Genomic DNA, 20,027 nt, shown 5'->3' on the forward strand with positions numbered 1-20,027 from the left:
TTGTTCGGTCTATAGATAGTCGTCCTTGCAAGAGTAAATTATTAATCGTATATGTTTCGAATTGTTTGTCATATGTTATAACTTATTATTATCCATATCACCTCATAGGGGCTTGAAATACATGAAAATTATCTCACCCATAGCTTAGGAGTAGTTGTAATTGTCACCCAAACCCAAAGCTAAAGTATTCACCGTTTAGATAACGTATAGAACTGAGTAGTTTAATACTTGTAGGTATAAATCCCATGGATTCGATACCCGGACTTAACCGGATTTATTACTTGATACGACGGGGGTACACTTGCCCCTACATAGTGTCTAGTAGAGTTAGAGCACGTAGAAAGATCATAACCGTAACACACATATATAACTTCACACAATACTTACCGCTCTACTAGAGGCCCCCATCAGTCCACCTCTTTTAGAAAATGTTCCAAGTTCCTCGGGGAGACCGGAATGCTGGAAACGGGTCAGCGTTCGTTCGTAACGGAGCTGGTCCCGCCAGTCGTCATTTCTCTTGAAGGTCTAGTTTCAGCTGGGTTTCCATTGTTTCGAAATTCCTGAAGTCACTCGTAGTCCACGTTCACCACACCAAATAATCGAGTATGGGCTATAGTGACTTAGGGCCGTTCGTTAGGGGAGCCGCGAGCTGCCTCCGTCGAGGTCGTCGTCCCTGTGTAGGGATCGGTCCCTCGATACACTCCGATGATCAAGTTAGTAAATGTTTAAGCGAGGTACCAAGTAGTGAGTTGGGAGAGAGAATGCATACCGAGTGGGGGTTCCTTTGGTGGATATTTATAGAAGGTGCTAATGGGCCTGCTGTGCTGAGCCCGCCTGTGGGGCTAGGGCATTAGTGGGCCTGGCCCATATCCCTAATTAATATTTATGAGATTTTAACTCTATTAGAATTTTCTCAAATAGTCCTAATTAGAGTTTAATCCTAAAGAGGAGTTTCTTTTAGAGTTTAATTCTAAAAGGGAGTTTCTTTTAGAGTTTAATTCTAAAGGGGAGTTTCTCTTAGTATTATTATGAGAAATTAATAAAAGTCGGTTTTTCTCTCTCTTGAAAGCCAAGAGGTACAATTGTGAAAACTATAAAAAGAGACAATCAGAATCACATTTGGGGGGAAGGACACACATAAAGAGAACAAGAAAAAATATCAAGGGCTCTTCATGCATCATCATTCTTCCATGGCTTCTTCTTCCTCCAAGATGAACCAATTTCCAATTTCTAGCTAGAGGTTTTTATGTCTTGTACAATCAATTGGGAGATCATTTTGTATTTAATCTTTTTCATCTAGTTCAAGTAATCAATTTCTATTCCGTTCTTATTCGTATTGCATGGTTTAATTGAATCCTTGATTTGATTATTTACTTGTAATCGTTTCGCTAATTAGATGTTTAAATACATAATCGTTTAATTCATCTAATGCAAGTAGCAAATAACATAGTTAATTGTGAACAAGCTTTTAACCTATGTTATGAATGTAATTGATATGCTTTAAATGATCACGCTTTAGTGATTATTGAGTAGAATTAATATCTCTTTCATACTTTAATGTTTTCAATCAAATTAAATTCTGAAGCTTGTTTGGAATTGTTTAATTGATTAGGGAAAATTAATGAACTTTTTTTAATTGTCCAATCGGTAAGAAGAGATAGGTTGTTAATGTTTTTTTAATAACCATAGCTAATTTATTTGAAGGGTTGAAATTTATATTTCTATAATTGATGATCAATTGTTCAATTCAAGACTCAAACATAACCTCTAGCTGGAATCTTTCTCATACGTATTTCTCAACTATTTCATTTTTCTCCTATTTTATTATTATTTGTTATTTTCTATTTATTTCATTCTACAAACCAAAACCTTTTTTTTACTTTTAATTGTTAATCTTGAAAAGTTATAATTCTAACAGTCTCTGTGGATTCGACCCTACTCCATATTTGTTACAGTTTTTGGATTCCAAGAGTATGTATTTTATTTTTGGTGAATTCGACACTCATCACCCAGTTAGGTCCGGGCCCAGTCCGGCCTGGTCCAACCTATGCACATATCTAATAAAAAACAACCTCGTTTGGATAAGCCGATTTTGGAAAATAAAAAATAAAATAAACATTTCTTAGTCATATTTGCGAAATAAATAAACATTTTTTAGTCATTTTTTTATAAATAATAATAATAAACCTTAAAATAAGAACCATATCCATGCATTAGACAATCTTATTGAGAAAATACACCGATCTAAGGTAAACGTTTCTTAGTCATATTTGCCAAATAAATAAACATTTTTAGTCATTTTTTAATAATAATAATAATAATAATAATAATAAATCTTACAATAATAACATGAAGATGGCTTCCAATTTGGCTTTTTATCAGATGAGGCACCTCCATTACTTCAGTATTTCTATTGGACTAACTTCTACATTTTATTGAAGAAAAATGTTATGAAATGTATAAATATACATGAAACCTTGCAAAGGATTAAATTGAATGAAAAAGTGAAGTTACTTTTAAGAGTAACTTCACTTTCTCACTCAATTTAATCATTTGCAAGGTTTTATGTATATTTATATATTTCATAAATTTTTTTTCTTAAACTGCAGAAGTTAGTCCAATAGAAATATTGAAGTTAATGGAGGTGCCTCGTTTGATAATTCACACCGACTTAAAGGAATTCAATTAATTTTTACCTTATATAAAAAAATATAAGATATCCATGCGTTAGACAATCTTATTAAGAAAATACACTTATATCAAAATTAATTCACACCGACTTAAAAGAATTCAATTAATTTTTACCTTTTATAAAAAAATAAGACCCACTGTTCATTCATCATCCAGTAGCTAAATCCCCAATCTTTCATTCTTTTTTATTTATTAAGCCTTTAATTTTTTATTTGGATATATAATGAATTTTTATTGTAGTATGTACAAATGTTAATCAATTTTAACGATATCAAAATTAATTCACACCGACTTAAAGGAATTCAATTAATTTTTACCTTATAAAAGAAATATAAGATATCCATGCGTTAGACAATCTTATTAAGAAAATACTAACGCATGGATATCTTATTTTATTTTTATATAAGGTAAAAATTAATTGAATTCCTTTAAATCGGTGTGAATTAATTTTGGTATTGGTGTATTTTTTTTAATAAGATTGTTTAACGCATGGATATCTTATATTTTTTTTATATAAGGTAAAAATTAACTGAATTCCTTTAAATGGGTGTGAATTAATTTTGATATCGGTGTATTTTCTTAATAAGAATTAATTCACACCGAATTAAAGGAAATTCAATTAATTTTTTATTTATTTTAGTATAACATATGTGTCAAAATGTATTTTCAAAAATATAATGTTTATAATGTTGGTCTAAAGCCAACATTTACTTTCTCTCAGTTTCTAATCATTTTTTTTTATATTGAGTCTTTATTGATTCTCTTATGGATTCAGTATTTATTTAACTGTTCCATCGAGTTTGGGCGGCACACATCGCTAGGACGATTCAACTTATTGATGTGGACAAATAAAAGTAAGAGTTTATTGACTATAATAGATATAGAGTAAAAAGTAGTAAGAAATTATAGAAATTAATTTCCAGTATGTTTTTCCAAACTCGGTCTTCTCTTTTCCCATTTCGTGATTTTCAACATTAGAATCGCCAAATTGATTATCTCTTCTTCCAAACTCAATGGAAAAGTTAAATAAAGACGGAATCCATAACAGAATCAATAAAAACCGAATATGTAAAAAATAATTGATAAGAAGCTTAATACTTAAAACAAGTAAATTGTAGGGCTAATTACAAATCTAACCCAACTAAAAGGGTTCATTTACACATCTAACCCACTTTACTTCTATCACACCAAATTAGACACTTTCATCCACTTTGGATAAGAATACCCTTATTTCATTTCACCTTTTTCCTCAGACTCTCAACGTCTTATTTGCAATCCCAAACCGACCAAAAAACGGTGGTTTATAAAGAGAAGAGATTATATTTCGTTCAACCTTTGAAGAATTAGTGTCTGCGGAAGAGGATTATGATGGAAAGCTCAAAAAATGAGAAAGAAAAAAAACATCTAACAATTGAACTGTTGCGATGTCACATTTGTGACAAATTCGTCATGAATGCGACAAGAGTTGTCGCATTTGTGACGAAATACGACAACAATGGAGGAAAATGGAGAAAAATGATGGAAAATAGAGGAAATTGAAATGATACCATTACAGATGAAGAAAGAGGCAAGACCAGCGAGAAAAACATGCATATAAGCTAAAAACATACCATTTCTACGGGAAATTGAACATAATACTTCAATAATCTCAAAAATCGTTAACGATTGGTATCAGAAATTGAAGAAAATGGATCGAAGAAGAAGAAGAAGAGAAGAAGAAGAAGAAGAAGAAGAAGAAGAAGAATCTATGGTATAGAACTAAGGGTAATTTTGTCCAAAATGGATGAAAGTGTCTAATTTGGTGAGATGGAAGCAAAGTAGGCTAGATATATAAATAGACCATTTTAGTTGGGCTAGATTTGTAATTAGTCTTAAATTGTATGCTTTTTTGCTTAAACTAATTTATATGTTCGAAGTATTGAATATTATCCTACGCCATTAGGCAAACGACATGCTTACTTCAAAACGACATCCGCCATCCAGCTCGGTCATCTTCTTCCTCTCCTAGTCTCTAATCAGTTCCGAGTTCTGAATTTGGAAAACTGATAGTGAAAATCATGAGCACACCTCAAGGAACTCACTCACTGGCCTTTCGGGTTATGAGATTATGCAAACCATCCCTCCACGTGGATGCTCCTCTCCGTTTGGATCCTGCCGATCTAATCGTCGGCGAGGACATATTCGACGATCCAATTGCTGCTTCACGGCTTCCTCCTCTTATCGAAAGCCATGTCACCAACACTGACATATCCGATCTCAGCTACCGCTCTAGATTCCTCCTCCAACACCCTTCCGATTCATTTGGCCTCACTGGTCTCCTCGTCCTCCCTCAGGCCTTCGGGTATCATAACCATATCATCTTCTTCTCTTTCTCAGATTACATTTCCTTCTCCTTCTTCTTTCATTTGTCAATATTGATTGCTTTTTCAGGGCTATATATTTGGGGGAGACGTTTTGCAGCTATATAAGTATTAATAACAGTTCCAATTTTGAGGTTAGAGATGTTATAATTAAGGTGAGTAAGTTTTTTTTGTCTATCTCATTTGTTATTGTTTTTACATATCGTTTATCTATTTTATGATTCATGATAATTGTGCATTACAACATAGAAATTTAGTTGTTACTCAAGTTGAGTTGCCTCACACCATTGTTACAAAATGCTTGTTTTGGAACTATTCAGTTCTCCTTGGCCTGATGATTGTTGTCTTATCCTTTTGCTTAATTCTTCTTTTCTATTTCTGGAAGTTGATACTGACGAGTCTCGTATAGTGTTGTAATGGGAAGTTTGAAAGAGGAAAAAAGAACCAAAGAACTATTTAATTAATATTTTAGATAATTTATATTTAGCAAACTGCTATTTGTAAGCAGGTGCACTTGTGCGGTGTTGTACTCTGCTGAACTGGTCCTTTAGCTCTTGCTGTTGAATCACTCAAGAACTTCCCTTGGATGTGGATTACTTTTTTATTTTGGGTTGTTTTTTTCATTCTCAATAAAGTGTAATTGAATCAAGATTTTCTATGCATAAAATATGAGATTTTGTACCTGAGATCTAGTAAAGTTTTTTTTTTCAATTTTAGGCAGAAATTCAAACAGAAAGGCAGAGAATCCTTCTATTGGACACCTCCAAAGCCCCTGTAGAGTCAATTCGTGCTGGAGGACGTTATGATTTCATTGTGGAACATGATGTGAAGGAACTTGGAGCTCATACGTATGTGGAATCTGTAGTATTGAACAAAATGTATTTGAATTCGCGGCTTTTCTCTAATTTGACAATGTTATCATTTATTAAATCTTTAGGTTGGTGTGCACCGCACACTACAGTGATGGTGATGGTGACCGTGAACGTAAATATCTTCCACAGTTTTTCAAGTTCATCGTGGCGAATCCACTTTCAGTTAGGACAAAGGTATAGTACAAGTGGATCATCTATACTTCACTTTCGTGGAAATTACTACACATGATTTTATACCAAAATTATGGTTGCTTTCTGATATGAATATCTACATTTTTCATGGGCCATGAGAATGATTGAAATTAAATTAATGTGATATGTTTTCCTTTCATTGTGCAGGTCCGTGTTGTCAAGGTACGTTCAGCTGACTACAACTTGTATTGTAAGTTTATGATCCTTTTCCAGAGAATCATGCTGGTGATTTTTAGTTTTCATTGATGGAAATTGGGTGCAAATAAAGTTAAGAACAAAAGTAACCAATAGATTTAAATTTCATAACGTTTCACTCAGTATTATCTAAGTTATCCATAGTTGAAATAATTATGCATTAATAGGTCTCAATATCACATTTGAGTTCTACAAAGTTGAAATAGATTTGAGGCAGCCTGAATCAAGGTTATTGTTCTTCCTTTAACGGTGTAATATTGGCTTTCAGTGATTCCTTTTAAAGAAGTATTGATAATAGTTAGGATCCTAGATGTAGAAATACAACAAATTAACTTGTGTGTTGGAAAAAGAATCTTGGATACAACACTAAAGATTGAAGCAAAACTACCTAATTTTGAGGCAATAACCAATTTCGCCTGATGTAGAGGCAATCAGGGAAATCCCACAAATGAGGATACAACCTACAGAAAAAGTTGAATAAAATTAACATTCATTTTAGTGTTGTGTTCTAAATGAATAATTTTGTATAACCATTTTGGGCATTCATTGCAATTTTTCATCTTTTCTGTAACTTATACATCTTCCATCTCAGGAAACTACATTCTTAGAGGCTTGTATTGAAAATCATACAAAAACAAACCTTTATATGGACCAAGTTGAGTTTGAGCCAACTCAGAGTTGGAGTGCAAAATTACTAAAAGCTGATGAACACCAATATGAGAAAAATTCTCTAACCAGGTCTGTGCATATATTTTTTAGGATGATAAATTTCATATTTATATTTAGTCATTCGTGCAATTGATCATGCTCCATTAATACATTTGTGCTGATCATGCGGTGACAGGGAGGTATTCAAGCCTCCTGTTCTCATTAGATCTGGTGGAGGAATTCATAACTATCTTTATGAATTACGGTTATCTTCACATGGCACTGCACAAAGTAATGTTCTCGGTAAGCTTCAAATAACATGGCGTACAAATTTAGGTGAATCTGGTCGCTTGCAGACCCAACAAATTCTTGGCAATGTAAGTTCGCTTCAACATTGAACAGTAATTGACAGAGCACAGACTAGAACTATTTCTTTATAAGTGCATTTATTTGATAACCACAATCATGTCCTATATGCAATTATGTTTTGTAAAAAACCTAGTGTGCAATTCAATTTCATGGGTGAAACTCGTTGCAATTCAGCATGGCTGTGCTTTGCCTTTCCCTTTTACAGTTTATAGTTAAAGAAAGTACGTTGGATGTAATGTAGTTGCAGATTTACTGAAACTTTTCATTGCCTGCTTATGATATCATCTCTTTAGATGCTATACACATTGGTCTACCTACGTGTGTCATTGCCCTCCTGCCTTCTTATGCATGCATGAGATTTCGAGACATTCTGCGAGGATGTTGTACTTAGATTTTTGTATCTTCCTTCTGCAGTCCGTAGCACACAAAGAAATTGAATTGAGCATTGTGGCAATTCCATCAGTCATCAACTTGGATAAACCATTTCTGGTAATTATAGTTCAATTTATACATTTCTTGTGATTGTGTTTGGATAAAATATCTGGATGCAAGGATTGTAATCTACTATAGTTCAAGTTGTATTCATGAACCTTGGATTTATAGAGATGCGTCTGAAATAGTGGCATCTTATTATGCAACTTTATTTTCTATTACGTTCACTAGTTTTTTCTTCATACCATCCAATGATGATTCAATCCAAATAAATTTGGTTTTTCTTAAAAAGGAGTTATTGATAATTTTACTAAGGGTCCATTTTAACAGAGAAATTTCAAATGAAGAGAATTTGACCTTGGTTTTGGTGCTTATGATCTTTTGCTTAGTATTATAACGAAATAAACTCCAAATATGACCTTCAAGTCAAATGCACATGATCCTGGTAAACCTTGAAATGCTAGTAAGAAACTTCTAGATGTTACAGAACACATAGAATCTCATATCCTTTCTTTTTACAATTCCTAGCCACCAAAAAGACACCTAGGCAATCTAGTTACAATTAGGAATTTGTTAACGATATTATTTCTTCTGCAGCTTTAATGTCTTAAAATTGTTATTGTGATGTAATCTGCATTTTTTTAAATGATTTTCTCAATTCATATGGGAAGTGAACCAGTCTCTTTTCTGCAGGTCCACTTGAATATGAGAAACCATACTGAAAAAGCGTTGGGCCCCTTTGAGGTTTGGTTATCACAAAGTGATTTGCAGGATGACGAGGCTGTTATGATAAATGGCCTTCAGACGATGGTAATGCAGATTAATTTGGCCTTTGACGACATTGTGCTTATAACTATTGTAATTTTTGGTGTTATGTTCTGCTTAAAAACATTTAGTTGCATAGCTGCATTTTTTGCATTTGCTTGATGTAACAGATGATCTTTCTACTTGCCAACAGTGACTTCAAGTTTGTTGTGTACCTCAATTGTATGTTAAAAATCTGGAGCTAAGACAATATAACTAGTATTGTTATTAAGGCTCTGTTTGTTTTGTGGAAATTATTTTTTTCCTTTTTGTTCTGTTTGGTAAGACTGTAAGGACATATTTATGGTTGATAGAGAGCAATTAATGTTAGTTTGTTCTCTTCCCTCTTGAAAAATAACTTCTCCTTTGTAAAATGAGAAGTTTTTTTCCTTTGACTTGATCTCCTTTTGATCCAAACACTAGAAAAGAAGAAAATTGTTTTCTGGAAGAATAGTTTCAGTTAAAAGGGAACCTAACTGTTACACGTTTTTCATGCATGAGTGGAATGGTAACATGGTTTATTTTGTTAAAGATTATTAGGATTATGGTTTATATTTTGATAATACTTTTCAGAAATGCATGTAGTACCTCTTTTTTTTTTGTGTGTACTGATATTTGGATGTGGAACATGTGCACAGGAATTATCACAGTTGGAAGCATTTGGAACTACTGAATTCCACTTGGTATGAATAATTCCAATCCTTGTTTCTAAAACAGTACATTTTCATGTATGAGTGAACCTTAAATTATTTGCAAGAAAAGAGTTTTCAGCAGTTCATGATGTTGGAAATGTTATCATTCAGAGTTTGTCATAAGGTCTGGAGCTGGAGTTGTTACACAGAAGAGTGTTTTTGATGTTTGGCAAACTTTGGACCTATGGAGAATGGAATATGATTTGTTTTCTTCGTCCTGTTTTTTTTTTTTTTTTTTTTTTTTTTCTGCAGAATTTGATTGCCACTAAACTTGGAGTCCAGAGAATAACAGGAATCACAGTGTTCGACAAAACAGAGAAGAAAACCTTTGACCCGTTGCCTGATTTGGAGGTTAGTTTCCTGCATTACTGTGCTGTGATTTTAGAGAATTGCCATTTGGATGTTATAAGTTAAGGTTTTAATTTTGTTTTGCCTGAAGCCTTCTAGTTCTAATGCAATTGTATTAGTATACAAAGTGACGGGCACTCAAATTTGCCTACTTTTTACTTGTTATTCAGTTAAATTTTTATAACAGAAAATTGAAATTTAGTGTCTGTAGTGAAACAATAGTGAAAGTTAAATTTAGCCCACTAAATAATTGTTGAAATTTAGAACTCAAATTGATTGATTCCTTGCAAGGCTCGAGTCAGTTGAATCTATTTGGATTCGGGAACAGTTGCATGCATATCTATATCTATACAAGTAGTTTTTCATCTAAAATTGGATGTAGAAGAATAATTTATTCCAAAATGAATTTTAGGTATCAGTTAATCTTAAACTTGGCAATCTTTGACAAATTAGCCAGAGTACAATCAGTTATGATCCAGAATTCACTGACAGAGAATATTTGGGGTGCTTTCTAGTGACCTATGGGTACTCAATTCATATTTTTATGGGTGTTTTTACATTAAAAAATAGCTTCGTACAAAGCTTCCATAGAGTTTTCTGCATTTTCTGGCAATCACTAAGTGCTCAAGCCTCCCGTGGCCGCCCTTGAATCTGTTCCTGAGTACAATCAGCTCTTCTCCTTGTTAGTCTCATCCTTGACCGTGAGATGTGAGAAATAAAACAAGCTTCTGTATCCTAACAAAGTGGACATACATAAATTTGATATTACATAAATTTGATATTAGAAAACATTTCTTGTCCACCACACCTTAAATTCTTGAAGAAACTCTCCAAAGATGGCAACGGTTTTTACTTCTAATAGCACAAGATATTAAAAGTTCAGGGTTTAGTGGACAAGAACTGATTTCTAATGTCAAATATATATATGCTCACATCCGTAGGACGCAAAAGCTTACTGTTTTGTTTTCACAGTTAAGGGTTGATTGTATTTGGATTAATTTGTCAAATAGTCAAGTTTAGGACTATGTTGATATCTAAAATTCAATTTGAGCTAAATTGATTCGGCTTGTCAACTATAGGGGCCATTTTGACCCGTAATTGAAGAACCTATCCTGGTTGCACCATTGACTTCACATATAGGCTATTTTGAGTAGAGAAATCTATTCAAGCAATTGATGCATAACATAATAGGTTCTGATTTGACTCCATATATTGCAGGTTTTTGTAGACGTAAATTGATTTAGCAGTTAAGTTGGAGCAGTTTGGTCTGTGGAGATCTTCTAATGCACAAATTATTAAATTATTCCTAAAATTGTCAGCTTGGATCTCAGAATTTGAGCTCTTGTTGTTCACTTTAGTTGAGAGAATTATTGAAATGTTTTTCTTGGCTCCTGAAGTCTGTATTAGTTGTACTTTTTTGTTTTTAAATGCAATAGAACCCAAACTGATTTTCACCTGTGAACCTGAAGCAGAAATTGGGAAACAATATTTAGGTAGTTTTTTTTATTATTATTTTTATTAAATTATACGTGAAAGATTTAGTTGTTGATATTTTGGTTTGGTTGTTTATAATTATATTAGTAACGCTGAATATTTTAGATATAATTAATGTTTGAAAGTTACAATAAAATAATAAACCAATTTGTTTAAATTTTCTATTAAGTAAATGTTATAACAATTTTTTTACTATTTCGTTAAGAGTAAACATAAACATCCACTTCCAAGGGCAAATTTGGACTTTATTATAATAAAAAATATAGAACACTTGAACACTTATATAAATAATAAATTTATATTTATAAATTTATAAAAGTATGAGAATGGGTTTTATTTTTTATAATTAATATTCATTCAGGAGAGTCAAATGAATCGAAAGATTCACGTTTGGTTCGGGAAGAGATCATGGAAGTTTTCCAATGAATGAAAATATGATATATTTTTATGAATAAAACATATTACATTTTTTGAAATGTGTCTTCAAATTTAAATAGACACAAGTTTTGATTTTTTGTTCTTTTTTAAATTGGATCATGATCCGAAAGGTTTTGACTCAAAATAAGTTTTATGTATTAAAGAAAGGCCAAAGGTATTGTGTTGTCTAAATTTAAAAGTTAGAAATAAATCTATATGATATGTTTTTTATACAAATAAAAATTTAAATGTCAATTTAACTCATAAACTATTAAATTAGTAAAAAAACGTAACATATGATTTATGGTTTTGATTTAGAAGGTTGTGTTTTGGAACGTGTTTTATCGATGTATAAGAATAATATTTGCAAACTTTTAAACGACATGTATCTATTTACATATTGGATAAACTACCTATATTATTTGTATACTTTAAAATAAATATAAAAAGCTTTCAAAACGGATGCAGAACCGAATAAAACAAAACAGGCTTTAGAATTGCAATTCTTTCTTCTTCAGAAAAATCCCAATGACTTTTCTAAATACCCCACATTTGAAACACCAAGAAAATAGATCCATTATGCATAAGAGAAGGCAAGAATTTACGGATGATACTTGAAGATAAACAAGAACATTCATATTTTCACAAGTTGAAAGGTTCAAAATTAAATCTTAACAATGACAATAGAAACACAAGGATTTAAAATTAGAACTAAAGTAAGAACACAGAAAAATTAAAACCAACTAATTCAAGAACATTTTATGCACATTTTGAATGGGTTGAAATCAAGCTTGAGAACCGCTAAGAGCCCAATTAGCTTCACTACCAACACGAGGCATACTTCTAATCTTCGAAGACTGATTATCAACCTTGAAATTAGCTCCGCACATCATTCCTTCACTATCTATTCTAGGCATTGCCTTCATTGAACTACTTGGATGTTCATAACTCATTAGACCTTGTTCACTATGGAACATGCATCCTGCTGGAAACGGTGCGTATGACTTCCCGCAGCTTTCTTTTATTACTGCCAAGTTGTCTGATATCACTGCCGACCCATCTGCTGCTACTCCCCAGTATAACTTCACCCCATCTTCTCCTGCACCCTGTAAGGACAGTCAGGATGTCAAGACAGATTTTCGTGTCATAATCGTGTTAATTCAGTCGTGTTAAGCAGACAACCCTAATTCTAAACCAATTTTTATGTATATAAAGAAGATCTAGCTCGATTAGTGTTGTAAGCGAATTAAAAATCAATTTGGGCTCTAAAATTAACTGATAACATAAATTTGGATATCAATTTTACACTTTAATTTAGTATCCGGATATCAAGTTGAAAATTGATATGTACTTAATATACATTTTGGTTACCATTTTCGAAATTACTTTTGATGTTTTCTCTCTAAAAAGTAGAATAAAAATATTTACCTAGAATTGATCAACTAACAATCTCAATAAAATGAACATATTTTAATTCTGTTAACCCATTTCAAAACTAGAAGCAATTCTTAATTCTATCAAGAGAAATAAAATGCCCGTTTGTTTCGGTTTGTTTTTATTTTTCAAAACTGCTTTTTGACTTTCAATACTAAACGGTAATAGAATGAAAATAGATAAGCATTAAATAAATTATCTATAAATTGTATTATTGTATCATACAATACAAAGGATAAGTACCAAAATACTCTAGTTTAAATGTAAAATAACATCATTTTAATCTCAATTGCTATAGAATGTATTAAAAATTGAAACTTTTCTTTAAAAAAAAAAAAAAAAAAAAAAACCCAAACTTTAGATCTTTGTGAAATGATGACCAATTTAGACCCAATTTCTACATTTTTGTGAAATGGTAATAAATATAGTTAGTATGTTGAACTTGATGCATCAATTTATAAAATGATACCAATCCAAGTTATATTAAATTATGTTAATCAGGACTAAATTGACAACATTTCACAAACTTTGAGTCTAAACTAAAAATATTTTGTAGGTTAAAACTAAATTGTCACCTCCTTAAAGAAAAACTTTAAACCCATTTTATTACCTTATCCCTAAATTAAAATTAGTATCCTAAGCAAGAATTAGGATAGGAGGCTTACCAGGGCAGCAAAGACATGTCCAGCCTTGGAATCAAAGATGACAAACCCGAAAGTACCCTCAAGATCCCTAAGCACTTGATGAGCTGGATACGGTCCACGGTCTCTAAGAGTTCTATAAGCTTCAATAGCAAATACGGCGTCGTTATTTCCCTTAGATAACCCATATTGTCTATTCAGACTGCACAAGTTGTTTAAACTCCCCAAGAAAATACAATATATATCATTCATCCCACAGAAATTCCTGCATTTCCAAAAAATAAAAGAAAATCAGATTTCAATATATATTTCCACATCATCATTGATTTAATAATAATAATAAAAATAAATTAATTACCTGTGATGAACGGAGTTAGAAGGTGTTTGGGGAGGAAGATAAGCAAGAACGGCAGCATCTCCAAAACCAATAGAGAGTGCGTTATTCTTATTTGAGGATTGGAAATTCTTCAAAATTTCTTGAGGAAGCTTTGGTTTTGTTGATGATTGTAATGGAGCTGGACTGTTTAGCTCCTCTGGTGGATTCACTAAACCTTTCTTGAATAATGCCAACATTTTCTCGCTAACCAAACACTAATTAAGAGAAGTAATAAAGATTGATGATAATGATGTGATGGAAAGATGGGAAATGGGGTGATTTATATAGTGTGAATTAGGAGAGAGAAAAGAGATGTTGGATGCGTGGCAACATTATCCATATCTCCGTTAATATAGGCTCGGAGGACGCTTTAGTTGTTGAGACTTGAAAAGTTAGTACTATCTTAGATTTGGATAATATGTGGTCTTTTCCCCTTTTTGGACATCTTTATCCATACTCCAAATATTTTAAAAATAAATAAATGAATAACTTTTGCTTGAGATTTTTTAAGGCATTAACACGGTAAGGGTGTAAATAATTCCAACTCGGTTTAGCATGCATTCATGCATTATTAGGTTATTGTTGTTCTTTTAAAATAAAATAGCTGAAAAATTATTTGGTATGTCAATTTAATTCACGTATTAAAAATAGTGACATACTAAATAAATCACATGTATAATTAGATAATTTAAAAAAGGATTAATTATAAATCTAGCCCAATTAGAAGGATCCATTTACATATCTAACTCACTTTGTTTCCATCTCACCAAATTAGACACTTTCATTAATTTTGGACAAAATTACCCTTAGTTCTTTTGATCGACCTATCTGCTCCCGCTTCTTCTTCTTCTTCTTCTTCTTCTTCTTCTTCTTCTTCTTCTTCTTCATCTTGTTTCAACTTCTTCTTCCGTTCATCTTTTTCAATTTCTGATACCAATAGTTGGCGATTTTTGAGATTATTGAAGTATTATATTTAATTTCTCATAGAAATGGTATGTTTTTAGCTTATACGTCTGCTTTTCTCGCTGGTCTTGCCTCTTTCTTTATCTGTAACAGTATCGTTTCAATTTTCTCCATTTTTCTCCATTGCTGTCGCATTTGTGACGAATTTGTCGCATTTCGTCATAAATGCGACAGCAGCTGTCACATTCGTCGCAAATGCGACAGCAGCTATCGCATTTCGTCGCAAATGCGACAGCTGCTGCCGCAAAAGCGACAGCTCTTGTCGTATTTGTGACGAATTCGTCACAAATGCGACATCACAGCAGTTAATTGTTAGATTTTTTTTATTTCTCATTTTTTTGAACTTTCCATCCCAATCCTCTTCTGCAGACACTAATTCTTCAAAGGTTGAACGAAACATAATCTCTTCTATCTATAAACCACCATCTTTTCATCGGTTTGGAATGATAAAAAGACGTTAAGAGATTAAGGAAGAAGATGAATTGAAATAAGGGCATTTTTGTCTAAAGTGGATGAAAGTGTCTAATTTAGTGAAATTGAAGCAAAGTGGGTTAGATATGTAAATGGACCCTTCTAATTGGGTTAGATTTGTAATTAGCCCTTTAAAAAAACTTTAATGTATTAAAAAACAAGTAACCAAAAGTAGAGGCGGAGAACCACTATAGTTACGAGTAGTTTCAGTTCCGTCTATTTTCATAAAATTTAAGGTTGTGGTGATTCTGACCCCTCTGTTTCTAAAAAGTTTAGGTAAGGTGCTATATTAGTACCTCAAAATTAGCCAAGATTCCGTTAAGTCATCTCTAAATCCAAAATTTCAATTTTTTTGGGTCCGTTAGGCTCTCTCTGAGTCCAAATTTCTAATTTTCTTGATCTGTTAGATCTTCATTAAATCCAAATTTTTAATTTTTTTACCTTGTTAGGTATTTTTTAAATTTCTAAATTTTTCCACCTATTATGTCTTTTCTAAATTTTTTTTTTACATACCACTTGTAAAATCAACTTCACCAACCGAGCAATCCTATATTCTCCACTGATCTAAAGCTTAACGTCTTTATTTAAAAATTTAGAGATTTAATGTGTTAAAAAATAATTGATCAGAAACTAAATATATTTATTTAAAAAATCAAAAGTTTAATCAATAAAAATTAAATTTAGGGATTCAGATATCCATTTAATTATCATGCTTGTTTCAATTAATAAATAACTTCTTTAGTAGAAGAGGATGGTAAGTTATATGTGAAGCTAAGTAAAGACATTTTCTCTTGAAGATTTAGCGGAAATAAAAGTATAAAGTGTCTTACTATGTGAAAACGCATCGAACACTTCCTAAAGCACGCTTCTGTAATATGCTTTCCTACTCTTGAGCTACCGTGAGTTTAGATCACGTAGAATAAGTTCAACAGGAAAAAAATACCTAAAAATAGTAAAAACTCTATCTCTTTCTTATTTCAGCAGTGATCCCTCAGTCCTCCAACTGACTCTCTTCCTCAACTCCACTTTACCTTCTCTAAAGGCAGAAGGAATAAAGCCATCAACGAGCCAAGGAGGCGAACCAATGAAAGGAAGTGATCCCAGGTCCTTTCCTCCGCCGATCCTTCAAGGCACACTGTAATCCAAGGTGGTATGATCCAGTGCGAACCCTCCACAGTTTCAGGCCCCCGCTTTAAGGGAGGCCGCCCACGAACCATCAACCTCATCCACGTGGAGTGGCTCGTGGATTGAGAAATGGCTTTCTTCGGAGATGGAGAGGAAGTGCATTTTATACATTTAAATTAAGACTGGTTTGAATAGTTAAGAGTTTCAAAACGATTAAGTTAAATCTTTAGTTCGAGTTTTAATGTGCGTAGAAAGTTTAATTAGGAGAAGATCTACTCTCGAACCGAAAAATTGATATATTAAAAAAATAATTATACATCCTATCTATCTTATTTTTTTTATTAATGGTTAATAATTAGTATTAACTACAACACTTTTTTTTAAATATCGCATTATTAATTTTGTACTTTGTTTTAAGAAATTAATTTTGTACTTCAATTATACTCATATGAATGATTTCTTTGGGTAATAATATAGATAATATGTTATAATTAAAGACTTAAAGCACTTTTTGACCCTTGACCTATCCAAAATTTATGCATTTGGTCCTGACCTATTATTTAGTCATATTTGGCTCCTAACCTATCAAATTAGATAAAATCCAGCCCATATTAAATGAAAAATTAACTGTGTTGGAAAATTAACAGCAGTAACCAATATAAAAATGAAACATGACACATAAATAAAATTAATTTTCACTCTATCGGAACACTAGAAAAAGTTTTTAGGATTTTTTTACTGTGTAAAAATAGTTACCGTTGCCATCTCTAGTTGAAAATTAATTTTATTTATATGTCATGTGTGGTTTTTGTATTGGTGACTGCTGTTAATTTTACAAGAAAGTTAACTTTCCATTTAATATGGACTGAATTTTATCTAATTTGATAGGTCAAGGGCCAAATGTGACCAAATAATAGATCATGGGCCAAATACACAAATTTTGGATAGGTTAATGGCCAAAAAGTGCTTTAAACCTATATTAAATTAATAATGGCCCTATTTGGTAAAGAGCGTTTTGGGATAAAAATAGCGGTTTTGACCAATTTTAAAGGTTTGACCACTGAAACCGCTGATTGGAGTGTTTGGTGGAGAGAGGTTTGGGAGAGAGTTTTGGGATGAAAACGCTAATTTAGAAAAAGCTCTTAAAAAGAGCTTTTTCAATTAGCGTTTTGCAATATTAAAATTAATGGACTTCTTTAACCCTAATAGATAGACTCCCTTTTTTTCTGCGCTAAAATTAATGCCCTTATTCGTCTTTTTGCATAAACCGCTATTATCAATCAGCTAATTTTTACCAAACAGGTCTACACAAACAGCTAGTCAAATCAACTAATATAATCAAGTAACAGCTAATATAATCAGCTAACAGCTGATTCCCAAACAGCCCCTCAAAACTCCAATTAAATGTATAGCAATATTATATTAGCATTCATGATCACATGTAAATTATTTAAAATAAAAAGAAATCATATAAAATTACTTGAGTAGGTGTGAAAAAAATCGGAAGTGATTCCCACATTCAATGTTGCCATTATTATTATTTTATTATTTAATTAATACGTGCCAGAGAAGGAGGTCTGTTTGGGTAAAAGGATAGTAGGAGCTTGTCAGAATATCTTATCCAAAAAGAGGTGTGGAACTAGCTGAAGTGGGAATGACTGTTATCTGAGTCAGCATACCCACGTTAATTTCATTGACTTATTTGACTGTACAGTGGATAAGATTAAAAATCGTTTTGGTAAATGTCTACGTGGATAACCTGAGCAGCATAATTTTCAAGATTTTGTCATATAAATCCATATTTAACTGGTAATAAATGGGATATGAATTTTAGGGATATACTCAGGTGGTTTTTGAGTCGGATGCGAAATCTGTGGTTAATGCTATTAATTCCAGAACTGACGATGTATCAGAGTTTGACTTGTTAGTGTCTTATTGTCGCTCTCTTCTTCTTAACAGCAATTATTCTGTTTGTTTTGTAAGGCGACAAACGAATGAGGTGGCTCACTCTTTAGCGAAGCCCTCTCGTTCTTATTCTTGTCTCATGTTTTTTTGATATTGTTCCGTCTTTTTTACAATTTGTACTTAACTTTGATTGCCCAGTAGAGACTTATTAATTGCATTCTTTTCGGAAAAAAGATATGAATTTTCATATTATTTAAATAAGATAATTATTAAATTATTAAATATTTTTCTTATGTTATATGTATTTCAAATAAAAAATATATATTTATTTATGATAATTCAGATGTTATCCAAATCTGAAAATAAAAATTGATTTTTAAAATTGAATATATATCTAATACCTTAAGGTAAAATTAACTTTTATATCCCTCAAACTAATTTAATGTATTTTATTGATTTTTATATGTAATGAATAAAGGATATATTAGTAGGATTTAAAAATAATTGTTTTTTTTTCTCGTCATAAAAAAATAATTAATTTTTTTTAAATAAAGTTCCTCCATAATTTGGGATGGACAAAAATTACAAAACATCTATTAATTTAAAATGGAAGGAGTTATAAAAAAAAATAAAAAAGATGAAACCATGATGAATCTACGGCTCTATGACAGCAATGGAGATAATTACGGGGATTTGTTATACGTGAGCTTTCGAGCCGAGCTTTGGCCTGCTCAAGATCGGTTCATTTACGAACCGAGTAAAGAAATCGTGCTCACGAGTTGCTCGTTTACAAATCGAGCTGAGTCGAGCCGAGCTTTTATCGAGCCGACCGTCGAGCCGCTCATGAGCGGATGGGCTCATTTACAACCCTATCTCCAATAGTTAATACCCACAACAACTCAATATACATGTCACATTATCTATTTAATAAACTTTATTTTATTAAACTATTTAACTCCAATAGTTAAATTCTATTTATTGATAAGTGCTCAATATATAAACTCGCTCCAATGAAAGAGAGTTTAATAAACGAGTATAATGAGTGGTTCATTATACTCAATTGGAAATGCTCTTACCAGCAAAATTTACAAAACCTTACCGGTAAAGCAACTTCGTAGTTACTCACGGAATATACAATAATTCATATTTTGAACCAAGCAATTTGTAGTTACTCACCGGTGCTTGTTATAATGAGTTGCGCATTTAAATTTAATCAAGTAATAAACATTTTATTATATAATAATAGGGGTATATTGTACGATGATTACTAAGTTTGGAATTAGTTTCAAAAATATTACCGTACTTCATTTTGTTTCAATAAAATTATTGAACTTCATTTTTATTTCAAAAAAATCATTCCGGTCATTTTAGCCAGAAAAAATCACTCCTATGAAAGGACAGTAAGATAACAATAAAAAAAGTTAAAAATTATATTTGTTTTTTTATTTTATTCAATTACTTGAAAATTTCAAGTAGCACTAAATAAATATAAGCAGATTATATGTATATCAATTAGATTATTTTTGATAGAGCAAAATATGAAAGGAAAGCAACAATACCAATGATAGAGATCAAAACAGTAATAGAGCTAATTCAAA

At 31.9% G+C, this 20,027-nt stretch overlaps 2 protein-coding genes across 2 annotated transcripts; one reads left to right on the forward strand and one right to left on the reverse strand.

Moving 5' to 3' along the window:
- The first annotated feature begins 4,627 nt into the window (after positions 1–4,627).
- LOC136233288 (uncharacterized) lies at positions 4,628–11,138 on the forward strand. The gene is made up of 12 exons (XM_066022908.1): positions 4,628–5,032; positions 5,122–5,206; positions 5,769–5,899; positions 5,989–6,097; positions 6,263–6,277; positions 6,903–7,048; positions 7,155–7,335; positions 7,742–7,816; positions 8,453–8,569; positions 9,202–9,246; positions 9,508–9,606; positions 10,822–11,138. Exons 1-12 carry the CDS (start codon positions 4,749–4,751, stop codon positions 10,840–10,842), a joined length of 1,308 nt encoding a protein of 435 aa, XP_065878980.1. The 5' UTR covers positions 4,628–4,748; the 3' UTR covers positions 10,843–11,138.
- Positions 11,139–12,128: 990 nt separating this feature from the next.
- Positions 12,129–14,251, reverse strand: LOC136233982 (stem-specific protein TSJT1-like). The gene is made up of 3 exons (XM_066023721.1): positions 13,948–14,251; positions 13,614–13,854; positions 12,129–12,620 (listed from the first exon to the last, which is right to left on the reverse strand). Exons 1-3 carry the CDS (start codon positions 14,160–14,162, stop codon positions 12,300–12,302), a joined length of 777 nt encoding a protein of 258 aa, XP_065879793.1. The 5' UTR covers positions 14,163–14,251; the 3' UTR covers positions 12,129–12,299.
- Between the last annotated feature and the right edge of the window lie 5,776 nt (positions 14,252–20,027).

This window comes from Euphorbia lathyris, chromosome 6 (genome assembly GCF_963576675.1).
Source record: "Euphorbia lathyris chromosome 6, ddEupLath1.1, whole genome shotgun sequence".
Lineage (NCBI taxonomy): Eukaryota > Viridiplantae > Streptophyta > Magnoliopsida > Malpighiales > Euphorbiaceae > Euphorbia > Euphorbia lathyris.